The 13,265-nt window shown below is 36.0% G+C and overlaps 1 protein-coding gene across 2 annotated transcripts in view; it reads left to right on the forward strand.

The window, feature by feature from the left end:
- Window positions 1–13,265, forward strand: part of ORC5 (origin recognition complex subunit 5) — a 78,033-nt gene that overhangs the window by 15,526 nt on the left and 49,242 nt on the right. For both annotated transcript variants that reach the window (XM_016219587.2, XM_016219588.2), the window contains exons 6-8: window positions 3,223–3,353; window positions 12,448–12,496; window positions 12,579–12,669. In XM_016219587.2, the coding sequence (XP_016075073.2) occupies window positions 3,223–3,353; window positions 12,448–12,496; window positions 12,579–12,669 (271 nt within the window). The remainder of the gene's footprint in view (window positions 1–3,222; window positions 3,354–12,447; window positions 12,497–12,578; window positions 12,670–13,265) is intronic.

Here is a 13,265-nt window from a genome sequence, read left to right on the forward strand (position 1 = left end):
AATTTTCTGTCTCACCACCTTTGTGCTATTGTCCTACATTTTAATTCTACATTTATTATAAACTTCATAATACTTTATTATTTGGGCTTTAAAGAAATAAAAAGACAAGAAAAAATATCTTTTGTTGTTTATTCTACTTGAGATTTGTTGAACTTCTTGGATATATGAACGTAGAGTTTCATCAACTTAGGAAATTTTTCAGCTGTTATTTCTTCAAAAACTTAACCACCCCTTCCCCTTTTTCTGGGACTACACTATATGTATGTTAGACCGCTTGATATAGTCCAACTGAATTTCTTTTTTTGTAATATATATTTTTTTCTCTGTGTTTTATTTGGGATAGTTTTTCTTTTTGTCTTTAAAAGTTAATTTACCTTTTTTTTTTCTATAAGTGTCTAATCTGCAGTTAATCCCATTCATTCTTTTCATGCCTCATTATGCTTTATTTTCCTTCATACCCTTGAGCATATGAGCATATTTATAATAGTTATTTTAATGCTCTTATCTATTAATTCTGTTACCTCTTTTATTTTGGGTTTGTTTCTGTTGACTAATTTTTCTCTATTATGGGTATCCATTATACTTCTTCATGTGTTTCGCAATGTTTGATTGAATTATATATATATTATATTTTTGTTTTTACATGTTGGACTTTTTTCTGGTAAGGATTTAAATTACTTGAAGCTATCTATATTGGATCCTTTCAAGGCTCTTTCTAAGCTTTTTTGGAGATAGCCTCTAGAGTAGCCTTTATTCCATTACTAATTTTAGTTCTACTTTTAAGGCACAGCCCTCTGGGATCTCTTCTGAATGCTCATGCATTCAACAGAGTTTCTCCATTCTGACTAGTGGCAACATGAATGATTCACATGTGTGAACTCTGGGAACTGTTTGACTTATAGCTCTCCAATATCGTTTTTCCCTAGAAGTTGTTCTTGTTTTTAGGGGGTTTTACTCTGTTCATATACGGATTGGTATTAAACTAAGACTCAAGGGGAACCCCTATGCAGATTTCTGTAGCTCTTTCTTACATAGCTCTCTTATGTACTCTGCCCTGCAAATTCTAGCTGCCTTAGCTCCCTCTACTCTCATCTCTGTCTCTTTAACCCTGACATTAATGGATTCCTTTTGAAACTCTAAAATTACTTCTAGTTAGAAAACCTGGCAGATGGTAGGATTCATCTTATTTCTCATTAGGTATCACAACTCTGTACTCTATACTGTTATATGATGTCTGAAAATAGTTGTTTTCTATATTTTGTCTAGTATCTAGTTATTTATTACAGGATACTATTTTTGGATCCTCTTACTCTGTCATGACTAGAAGCAGAAGTTTCTCTCCTAGTTAGAAATGGTGGTTTAATGAGTACTAGTTCATACATCAGTAGTGAAATTTAACTTAAGACACCAGAAGACCAGTCAAATGTTTTTTCCTTTCCTTTACTTACTACCTGTTAGTATACTGTTTTTAGCTTCCTGTTGGAGATGGGTTATTTTTTAATAAGTTTGAGTAATCCTAGACTATTAAGCTGACATGGCTTACTTAATGTAGAGTTGTATTCTGAGATTTTGTCTGTAGCCTTTAACTGAGCTGGTTTACTTTTACAGCAATACAGTAAGATTTCTAATTCTTGTAAGACTTTCATCAGGACTGAAATGGGCCAATGGTAACATCTAATCAGCTTTCACATGTGGCACTAAGGGTCACCAGTAAGGAGTATCTAGATAGAGATGTTATGGAGGAGCTCAGGAGTACAGTCTGAGCTGGAGACTTGTTTTCCAATTTTCCTCATCCATGAACTTATACACCATCTTTTTTGCCAATATATTTTCATCTATCTGACCATTTATCCCTTCCTTCCTGCCTTTTCTCCTTCCCTCCTTCCTTTCATCTATCCAGTTATATGGAAACTTTTATATAAAAATATCTTTATCCAAGTTTTAAGGTACCCTTGGACATTTTCTGTCTATCAAATGTTTTCTCATGCATAGTTTAAAAAAAGCTTAGTGACATTAGATTTAAATTTTGCTATTAGAATATAAAAATACATAGACTCCAAAGTCAAATTTTGGCCTTTGTGTATTTTTTTCAGTAGTTGTGTCATAAAAATGCAAATAAAGTAACAGTCTTCCACCTGGAACCTGTTCATGATTATATTCTAAGCCTGAAACTAGGCTTTGGAAAAAAATTTTTTTAGATCAACTGCCCTGTTTAAAAGATCCCCTGAATATAGCTATTTCTAAATTTCTGTTTATGAATATCTATTGATAGTCCATGTACGTTATTTGATCTTGCACCTATATCTAACTCATTGTTAGGAACAAGAGAATTAGAGTGGTTAAAGTCAGGAGCTGTTGGTAAATGGCATAGTAGCCATGATAAAAATGTTCATTTAATCAGAATATTAAACAAAAGGAAATTGATATCATCAGAACATCCTATAAGAATTTTTACTTGTAAGTATTGCAAAAGTCTTAAACCTTGTAGAACTATGTTTAAAGTATCAGTCATATTCAAAGAGCTCTTAACTGAAAAGTGTAAAGAAACCATTGCACCAAGAAGTCAGAGGGAATTGCAATAAGGAATTAATTCATTACTGTAACTGGGAAATTTTGAATAATAGGTGGTGGTTTTTTCTTTTAACTGTGGTTCTACAATATGATATTTCTAGCAACATTAAATGTAAGTTTAGGACTCTAAATTTATGATACTGTATAAAGACTTTAAGATAAAAGAGAAATTAAGATACCAAGATTGTAGGAAGAAAACATTTTATCAAAAGGGGAATGACAAAGTAAGTATGACCATTTTCATTAAAATATTTATGAATTCACAAAAACTGAGCATTTTCCAGTTTGGTGGTAGTACCCCTTGTTTATGTAGTGCCTCTTCTTGTTTTTACAAGTTGATATAGTTAGTAGGCAGAATAATAAAATAGAATCTGTATTATTTTTTGTCTGTGATATTGATTTTGCCAGTTCTTGAAATTTTCTTTAGATGTCATTGTTTAATATTTGTCTTAAGCAACATTTAGTAATTTTTTTAGAACACTAGATTTATAATTGTTTTTACCTCAGTTTCAAAATTTGTATTACTTTTAAAATCTTGTAGTAGTTTTATTCTTTTATTATTGGTATTTTAAACCTTTGTTATAAAATGCTAGAAGATATAAGTAGGGTGCTGTATTAATCATTCTACATTCATTTGTGTCCTGGGAACAGGGAACCTTCAAAAGATCCTGTCCCATGATCATCCTCCAGAGTATTCAGCTGATTTTTATGCTGCTTACATTAATATTCTTCTTGGAGTTTTCTATACTGTCTGCAGGGATTTGAAAGAGCTCAGACATCTGGTGAGTGAGCATTTTGCTTTAAAAAAATGTACACCTTTTCATATTTTTCCATGTAGAAATGGTGTGTGACAGGCTGGAAGCTGAAAATTTATTCTGGAAATTTTTATTTGGCCCTTTGAGGCCAATACACCATAAGATGGAAGAAATCTGTGGGTTAGTACAAATTTTGACCTGCTTAGAAAAACTTGCATTTATCTTTAGTTAGGTCTTTTCCCTCATCCTTGGAAGTATTTTCCCCTCTTCTTTCTTTTTTTTTCTAATTACAGAAAATGTAGAATCAAATGTTAAAATCAAAATGAAGAGTAACAGAAAGATGTAAAAACTTAACAAAGAATTTCACATCTCTTTGATAAATTTGTAAGAAATATCTTTCAGGTTTTATGTATATAGTGATAGTGGCCTGGGATCTAGATAAACTTGAGAATGGTCAGAAGCTTTAATTTCAGGTCTTTCATTAGCCATTGATCTTGAGTTACTAATCTATATAAAATATTACTTTTATCATTTATAGAAAAGATTACTTAAATATTTTTAAATATTAGAACAGCTGTTTATATTTCACAGACAGTTTGGAAAATGATCATATTTAATTTTTTTCTTTGACCTTTTTACTATAATTGTGGAGATGTGAAAGAAAGGAGGTAAGAATGTCTGGTTTCCCTTTTAGAAACCTTCCATTAATAAAAAATCTTCTCTCCATGTAACAGAAAATAATAATATATCTAAGGCAGGAAAACAGTTACTTTTAAAGTGACAAATTCTATATCTCTTAGCACATTTTCTTTGCTTTGCTGTTTTTGTGTTTTGTTTTGTTTTTGCTCTGAAAAGTATTACTCAGAGGGATTCAGTGTGTGTTTGAGACAGTGTTAGGAGATAACCAAGTAAAACTTGTGTTTACATTTAGTACCTTTCAGAAATTTTAGATTTTAGGCCTTTTCTGATTTAGATGTAGATACAAGCATCTTCTGAGTAAGGAACAAACAAAAGACAACTTGTTCTAATTCAAGCTCATCAGTAACATCTCTCCAGACTTTGAATGTCTTGGATCCCTGGCACCCAAGGGAAGTGACAGCAGAGGGGTTTACAGAGAGGAGAGAAATCTCCCTCGGTGGGATAGAGTTGGGAGCAAATATTCATCCTCTGTCTGTCCTGGGAAATAACTTGCAGGTACTGTGGTTACTGCTCCTTAGCACTGATGTTCTTGAATCCGATGGGAATCTGTGCTGGTAGCCATTTAAAACTACATTATACAAGAAGGAAGAATTATTTAGGGGAACTATTTCTAGGGAAAAAAGTATAAGAGGAGAAAATATGTATATTTAAATATGGTATTTTATAAAGTCCTTTGGGTTTCACTGAGGAATGATTTTGTTTAGGGATAAGGTTATAGCTATTTTTTGTTATTGTTACATCCTGTTTCTAAACTTGATCTTCAAATATGGTCTAAGGCTTTATTACTGTTATTGATACTAATAAATATAAAAAATGGTATTTAAGCATTGGAGAAGAAAATAACATGGTGTTCTTATTTCCTCCATATGTAGAACGTAGAATACAGATTTATTTTCCTTTTTTTCTTTCAAATGGATGTTATTTGTTTCAAAGTTTGCAAGTGGCATATTTCTTGACAGTTTAATAAATCACCTGCCAAAGATTCCTTTCAGTCATCTTTTATATGTGTGTGCTTTTAAATTTGCTTTAAGCATTGGTATTTCTTTAAGTATTATATTTTGGAGGCTAGCTCTGTAGGTAGCTCAAGACAAGAAAAATAAAAGTACTACTTTGAGTATTCATTTAGGTTTGTCTTCTCTGACATTCCATGTTATTCCTAAAAAATAGTAGTTATAATTTTTAAAAAGTTCAGTTGAAGAAGTTATTTTAATACTCCTATAAATGCCAACCACAGAATAATTTGTTTTCTAAATTTTAGTTTTGCATATTTTTTAAAACATGTCACATATTAAAATTATTGTATTTCAAACTTTTTATCCCCAAATATAATTTTCTTAGAAATTATTCAATAAAATGGTTTAGCTAGAGCTTAGCAGCCTTTTAGAGTGCAGTTCCAAGTTTCTGGTGCCTGTTTTTTTGTTGTTGTTGTTGATTTGTTTGGCCTTGTGGCCAGTGGTGGTGGCTAGTGACATAGTGACAAAGAAGAGGGTGCCAAATAATTGAAGTATATATGGTAGACTGAGCAGAGGACTTAATATTAAAACACCTTAGCTTACTGCTTACCAGCTGTGTTATGTTGGGTATGATACTTCATTTTCTGTACTTTAGTTTCCTCATTTCTGAAGTGGAACTAAGAATTCATACCTCAGGTGGTTTCTATGAATGTAAAATGAGATGCTCTGTATTAAAGTGCATATAAACAAAATCTATAAAGATGTTAGGTGACATTACTGATTGCACAGTCATTTGACTAAGTATTTTAAAATACAAATAATTTCTGAGAGGATCATTGATATTTGGTGAATTATTTTAATAAAATAATATAGCTGCTTTTTATAGCCAAGACCCACCATTTCCTGGGGTTTTGATTTCATTTTTGAGCGTGGGGCTAGTTAGATGGGCCCCTGGATGTTAGAAGAGCGGGAGAAGTGGGTACTAGGCAGCAGGACTGAAGGAGCTGGCACAGAGAAGCTTTTTAAAGTACAGATAGACTTCTGATGCCTCACTCATAACTTAGTTATCTCACATGAACTGACCAACCAAGGTAATCTCTGACTACTTCAAAAGGTATCATGACATTCTCAGATCTGAAATTCTTTCATGTTTTTTTAAACAATATTTTTTGATGAGGAAGAGATTGTTCTGAAATGGTTGTAAATCTGTCCTTCATCTACCAGTGGATTCATAAAGACAGTATACACTAATGTGTTTCTGTACATATTAGTTATTTTTGCTTATTTACCATGTGATTGTTTGGTAGGAAAAAATGGTCCCTGAAGACTAAATGAAAGATTATAAAATTTTGTGAATTAAGAATCATAGTGTCTGGCTCCATAGCATATGTTCACAAGCATTATACTATACTGCCTCTTAAATAAGATCTAGCCTTTATTTTATTTTATTTTTATTTTTTTAAAATTTATCTTTATTGATTTCAGAGAGAGGAAGGGAGAGGGAGCGAGAGGGAGAAACATCATTGAAGAGAGAGTTGTTATTGATCAGCTACCTCCTGCATACCCCCAACTGGGGATCGAGCCCACAGCCTGGGCATGTGCCTCTACCTGGAATCGAACTGTGATCTCCTGGGTTGTACATTGATGCTCAACTGCTGAGCCACACCCAGCCAGGCAGACCCGGCCTTTATTGAGTGTTTACTGTGTGCTGGGTACTGTTGTAAACCTCTTACCATTATTAGTTCAATTAATTTTTTTTTTTTTTTTTAATTTATTGTTGAGAGTATTACAGGTGTCCCATTTCCCTCCACCAATTGACCCCCTCCACTTCGTTCCCACCCCCTCCTCAGGCCTTCACCCCGTTATTAACTGTGTCTATGGGTTATGCATATATGCATATAACTTCTTTGGTTAATCTCTTCCCACCCTCCACCCCCCTTCCCTCTTTCCTCTGAGATATGACTGTCTGTTGCATGTGCCAATGTCTCTGGATCTATTTAGTTTGTCAGATTCTTTTGTTCATTAGCTTCTTCTTAAAGAAGACCCTTCAACTTTTCCTGTAGTGCTGGTCTGGTGGCGATGAACTCCTTTAGCTTTTTCTTATCTGTGAAGCTCCTTATCTGACCTTCAATTCCAAATGATAGCTTTTCTGGGTAGAGCAATCTTGGTTGTAGTTCCATGTTTTTCATCACTTTGAATAGTTCTTGCCACTCCCTCTGGCCTGCAAGGTTTCTGTTGAGAAATCAGCTGACAGTCATATGGGTGCTCCCTTGTAGGTAACTAACTGCTTTTCTCTTGCTGCTTTGAAGAGTCTCTCTTTGTCTTTAACCTTTGGCATTTTAATTATATGTGTCTTGCTATGGGCCTCTTTCGGTTCCTCTTGTTGGGGACCATCTGTACTTCCTTGACTTGTAAGTCTGTTTCTTTCCCCAGGTAGGGGAAGTTTTCTGTCATTCCTTCAAATAGGTTTTCAATTTCTTGGTCTCTTTCTTCCCCTTCTGGTTCCCAATAATGTGAATGTTGGGCCTCTTGAAGTTGTCCCAGAGGCTCCTAATACTATCTTCATATTTCTGGATTCTTTTTTTTGTTTGCTCTTCTAGTTGGGTGTTTTTTGTTTCCTCTTGTTTCAAATTGCTGATTTGCTTCTCAGCGTCCTCTACTCTACTGTTGATTCCCTGTAAATTATTCTTCATTTCAGTTTGTGTACCCTTCATTTCAAATTGCTACTTTATTATGTTATCGATTTTCTCTTATTTCCCTAATAGTCAGCTTAAACATCCTTATAAACAAAATTCTGAACTCTATCTGTTAGCTTGCTTGGATCTATTTCATTTAGTTCCTCTTCTAGAGATTTCTTCTGTTCTTTCTTTTGTGACATGTTTCTTTGCCTCCACATTTTGGCTGCTTCCAGGTATTTGTATGTATTAGGTAGAGCTGCTATGTCTCCTGGAATTTGTAGAGTGGCTTTGTGTAGTAGGTGTCCTGTAGGGTCCAGTGGATCAGCCTCCCCAGTCACCTGAGCTGGGCCTTGTAGGTGCTCCCCTGTGTGGGCTGAGTGCCCAGTCCTGTTGTAGTTGAACCTTGGTTGCTGTTGGGCGTTACTGGGAGGAATTGAGCCCCCAGCCAATGGGCCGTGAGGACCAGCTGCAACTACAGCCAAAGAGCTGCTGTGCTGGAGACACCCCTGTGGAGCAGGATTTACTTTAGTGGGGCTTTGAGTGTGTCACTTGTGGATGTGGTAGGGTTGTAATCCAGCGTGGTGGAGTCTGACCACCAGGTGCACTGTCTCTGGGGCCTCCCGGGAGTTGCAAAGTCAGCCTCTGCCAGTGCCTTGCCCAGGGCCCCCCAGCATGAGCTACACAGCAATCCGTAGTTGGCTGCTACTTGTGCTGGGCTTGGAGGAGCCCAGGAGAGGCCAAGCTATGAACCAATGCAGGCTGCCACTAGTGCCAGGCCTGGGGCCGCTTATCAAGATGTATGCTGAGGCCAGCTGCTGCATGTTTTAGAGATTTTAGGAAAATCCTAAGCGTGAGGCTCGAGAGGCCACTTGCATAGAAAAGCCACTGGAAATGGCCAGGATGAGCTTGCAGGTAGGGAGGGGTGGGGCCTCCGGGAATCACCGGGTCAGGGTGAAAGGTGTGAGTCATGTGCTGGAGATTCAAATATGGCGCCTGCCTTCGGGCTCTGTGGGAGGAGGGCTCATGAAAGGAGCAATGGCCTCTGCCAGCTCTTCTGCCTTGGAGAAAGCTGCCCCTCCACCTCTTGCCCCAATCTCAGGCAGCTTAGTTCCTCCCCAAGTGTCCCAGGTTCCTTTCAAGCTGCTGCCCGGCGCTGGGGCTCAATACGGAGTGTGTCTGAGTGAGTCCATGCGTGGGACCTTTAATAGGAAAGCCTGGGACTCCCACACCCTCCAGGACCCTCAACGACAGTCCCCCCCTGGTTTCCACAGCTGGAAGTTGTGGGGATTTCTCTTCCCGGCCCTCTAGCCCTGGGCTGGGGGACTGATGTGGGGCTGGGACCCCTCACCTCTCTGGGAAACATCCGCCGCTGAGATATCCCTCCCGGGTTTAAACTGCAGCACCGGGTGTGGGTCCGCGGCGGAGTCTCCTTGATTCAGTCCGGATTTCCCACGTCTCTGCCCCTCCTACCGGTCTCGGTTCTTCTTCAGTTCCCTGGTTGTAGGACTTCTGTTCAGCTATATTTCAGGAGGTTCTGAGTGATGGTGGTTCTGTATTTTAGTTGTAATTTTGATGTGTTTGCGGGAGGCGGTGTTACCGCCTATGCGGTAACCTATGCTGTTACCTATGCTGCCACCTTGTTTCCTCCTCTGTTTTTTTCATATCATTCTGGCTTTGGGATTAAGACAGCAATATCAAGGTGGTTCTCATCTAATCATGGATTCCTTAAAAAAGGCGAGTTTTCTCAGGCTGATCAAAGAAATGGAAATCAGAGATTTAAAGCATAATTTAACTTCTCTATAAAATGGGGATAATAATAATGTCTACTTAATGGCATTATTTGGAGAATTAAATAAGTTAATGCATATAGAACACTTAGAATAGTAATACCTGGCACATAGTAAGGCCTCATTGCTTGATGAAAATTTCTATAAATTAATGTTAATGTAAAAGTTCTCAGTTCTGATTTTTGTCCTCCTAATGTTTTGAAATAAAATGTAGGTATTCTAAGAAAGGCAAGGCAGTTTAGAAATTACTTTTACTTGGTCATGGAATATGTTTTTATATTTATACTTCATTGTATATATTAATTTTCTATTGCTGCAAAATAAATTACCACAGATTTAGTGGCTTAAAACACATTTATTATTATGATTTAATTAATTTATTTTTTAATCTTCTCCAAGGATATTTTTTCCATTGCTTTTCAGAGAGAATGGAAGGGGGAGAGAGAGAGAGAGGGAGAAAGAAAGAGAGAGAGAGAGATAGACAGACGGACAGACACACACACATCAATTGGTTGTCTCCTGCACTCCCCCACATTGGGGTCAGGGATCAAGCCTGCAACTGAGGTATGTATCCTTGGCCAGAATCAAACCCAGTACCTTTCAGTCTGAGAACCGGCGCACTAACCACTGAGCAAACTGGCTAGGGCAAAAACACATTATTAGCTCAAAGTTCTGTAGGTCAGAAATCCAGGTACTGTGTTGCTGGCTTCTCTGCTCAGGATATCAAAAGGCTAAAATTAAAGTTTTGGCTGAACTGCATTCTCGTCCCGAGGATCTGGGGAAAAACCACTTCCAAGCTCATTCAGATTGTTGACAGAATTGAGTTCCTCTTAGTTGTAACAATGAAGTCTGAAGTTCCCCTGTTAGCTCTCAGCCAGCAGTCTCTCTCAGGCCTCCTAGAGATCACCCACATCCTTTGCCACATGGCCCTCTCCATCTACCAGCCAGCAAGGGCATTTTGAATTCAGAGAAACTTTGCTTTTAAAGGGCTCATGTGATTAGGTCAGACTTACCTGATCATCTCCTTATTTTAACTCTCCCATAAATAGTATGGTTTTAGGGACCTCAATTCCATCTACAAAATTCCTTCATAGCAGTGCCTAAATTAGTGTTTGATTGAATAACGGAGAAGATGTGTGTACACTTGGGGCCAGGAGTCTTGGGGTGTATCTTACAATTCTGCTTATTACAATGTACATGTATCAGATTATTTTCTAATAAATCATTTCAAATACAATAGTGAGGGCTTTCTGAAAATCTCACTAAGGGGGAATTGGAAAAGCTCCCAAATTGCCTCTCCTATCTTGTGACAACCTACTCAGTATTCATCATAGATTGTTTTGCTTCTTAAAGTAATGCAAGTTTTTCTTTGCTATATAAGCGAAATACAGGTATACCTTGGAGATAATGCAGGTTGGTTTCTAGATCACCGCAATTAAGTATTGCAGTAAAGCAAATATCGCAATAAAGGAAGTTGTAACATTTTTGCTGGCAGAGGGTCTTGCCTTCAGTTTGTAAAAAAACACAACACCTGTGAAGTGCAATAAAACTAGGGATGTCTGTATTTTCTGTCTCACCTGAATAAGGCTTTGATAACATGGCATCCTTATTGGTTTAGAAGTAAATTCCCACAACATCTCACAGATCCACAATCATAAATTCAGGCAATGGGATCTGTGCCTGTAGGCAAATTATATTTTGCTTCTGTTCCTTCAACTGACAAATGGGTATAATGAAAGTTCAAGTGTCAGGAATGAGATAACAGATGGCTATAATTAGCTCTTGATGATTATGCTCCTTTTGTTACTATTATGAGTACTAGTATTCCCTGAGCACTTGGTCATTTCTTAATAAAGTTATGCCTATCCTCCCCCTCCCCCAATTACATTAATGAGACTAGTTAAGAGTAAATTATACACTTAAATGGTAAGGAATAATGGGAAATATATGGGAGAATGTACAGTGTTTTTTACAAATTGAAGGCAAGACCCTCTGCCAGCAAAAATGTTACAACTTATAAAAAAATCATCTAAAAATTATTTCTGCTTGGGCTTTTGAATTATTTTTGTGATTTTTATTAGTACCCTTTATATTTTCATTCTTTGGGTAGTTGGGAGGGCAGTTTAAAATACCAGTGGGCTTGAATTTAGATTTCATTGTAAATAACCCCAATACAATTAAGTGGGAATTTGCTTATATTTGAGGATTAGTATAGGACAAATGGGCATAACATTGGAGAGCATATTTGAATGTTAATAGCCAAAATTATGAAAAGTATTTTGTATTTGACAAATATTTTGTTTTTAAAATTCCACTTTTTAGTAAGGACTAGCTTTTATAGGTGTACTTAAATATAGAGACTGTGTTTGGACAACTACATGTTCTCAATTTGCTTAAACTACCTTTCAGTAGAATTCATGGAAAACAACTAAGTAATTATGATTAATTAGTGCTTCTCAGACTTTAGAATACATAGAATTCCTAGTGAGATTGTTAAAACATAGATTCCTGGGTTTCATCCTCAGGATTTTGATCAAGTATGCCTGGGATGGTGCTAAGAACTTGGATTTATAACAATCTCAGGCAGTGCTCCCAGTTGAAGTTGTTTGAGTTGTACTGCACTGGGTGATGTTTAATTTATGAGAATGATCAGACCTTGGAAAGCAAAAGGTTAATTCTTTATGCTGGGGGTATTTCATCTGTGTTTTATGGTCCTTTGTGATGTAATTATGACCTATGTCATAATTTGTAATTGTGCTTTATTGTATTACTTTATATCTAGGGGCTACTACATTAGGCAGGATTTGGCCAATTAAGGAGTATTTTACATATTATTTTACTACCATTATTGATATTTGCTGTTTTATTATTGTAGTAATAAGCTATAATAACATTTTACTTTAGCAATTAAATCAAAATAAGATTACTTGAATAGTAATAAAAATTTTACCTGAAAAATAATTTCTAATTGTGGTAGATAACTACGTTTTTTGTTTGTTTACAGGCAGTACTTAATTTTCCTAAATATTGTGAACCTGTGGTTAAAGGAGAAGGTAACTATGTAATTTTATTTATTAACTTTAAAAAAAAATTGTAAGCTCTAAATTATTGAAATTTTTTTCCCCTTTGAGGTAGCAAGTGAACGTGATACTCGCAAACTCTGGAGAAATATTGAACCTCATTTGAAGAAAGCTATGCAGACTGTTTATCTCAGGGAAATATCAAGGTAATTTTTTATTTAGTATGTATACTTATATCTTTATTTGGAATATATACTAAAGTATACAAGTTTTCCTTTACCTTCTTCACACTGGGAAAAAACTCTGGAGGTCTGAATTACTTCTTGTTGTTTTGGGAAGGACAGACAATTTTTAATTGTATGTTACACAGTTTCAAATAAGGTATATATCTAATGGTTGAAAAACGTAAAAAATCTGGATAGCTACAGGAAAATCAGTTTTAACTTTTAAAAATATATTTATGTGAGATATTTGAATGGTATCATGAAAATTTGATTATTAAAGGAATATGTAAATCAAGTCATAAGTCTACATGTGTCTTTTATTAGAATTTCATAGTAATGAAACTTTAGGAGACATGGTGGCACATAGTACAGTGGGAAGAACATGGTTTTGATTTCCAGCTCAGCCATTTTCTGCCTTACAGGGTCTGAGAAGTCACCTTAAAAATGCCAGTCCCCAGCTTCCTCCTGTAACAGTCCTTAGAAGATTAAATAAAATATGTAAAAATTATTTGTGAATAATAAAGTGCTTTATGGTGTTAGATTAAGCCTAGGTTACAAAGCAATAAAGGAAATTTAAA

Source organism: Miniopterus natalensis, chromosome 10 (genome assembly GCF_054644295.1).
Source record: "Miniopterus natalensis isolate mMinNat1 chromosome 10, mMinNat1.hap1, whole genome shotgun sequence".
Taxonomy (NCBI): domain Eukaryota; kingdom Metazoa; phylum Chordata; class Mammalia; order Chiroptera; family Miniopteridae; genus Miniopterus; species Miniopterus natalensis.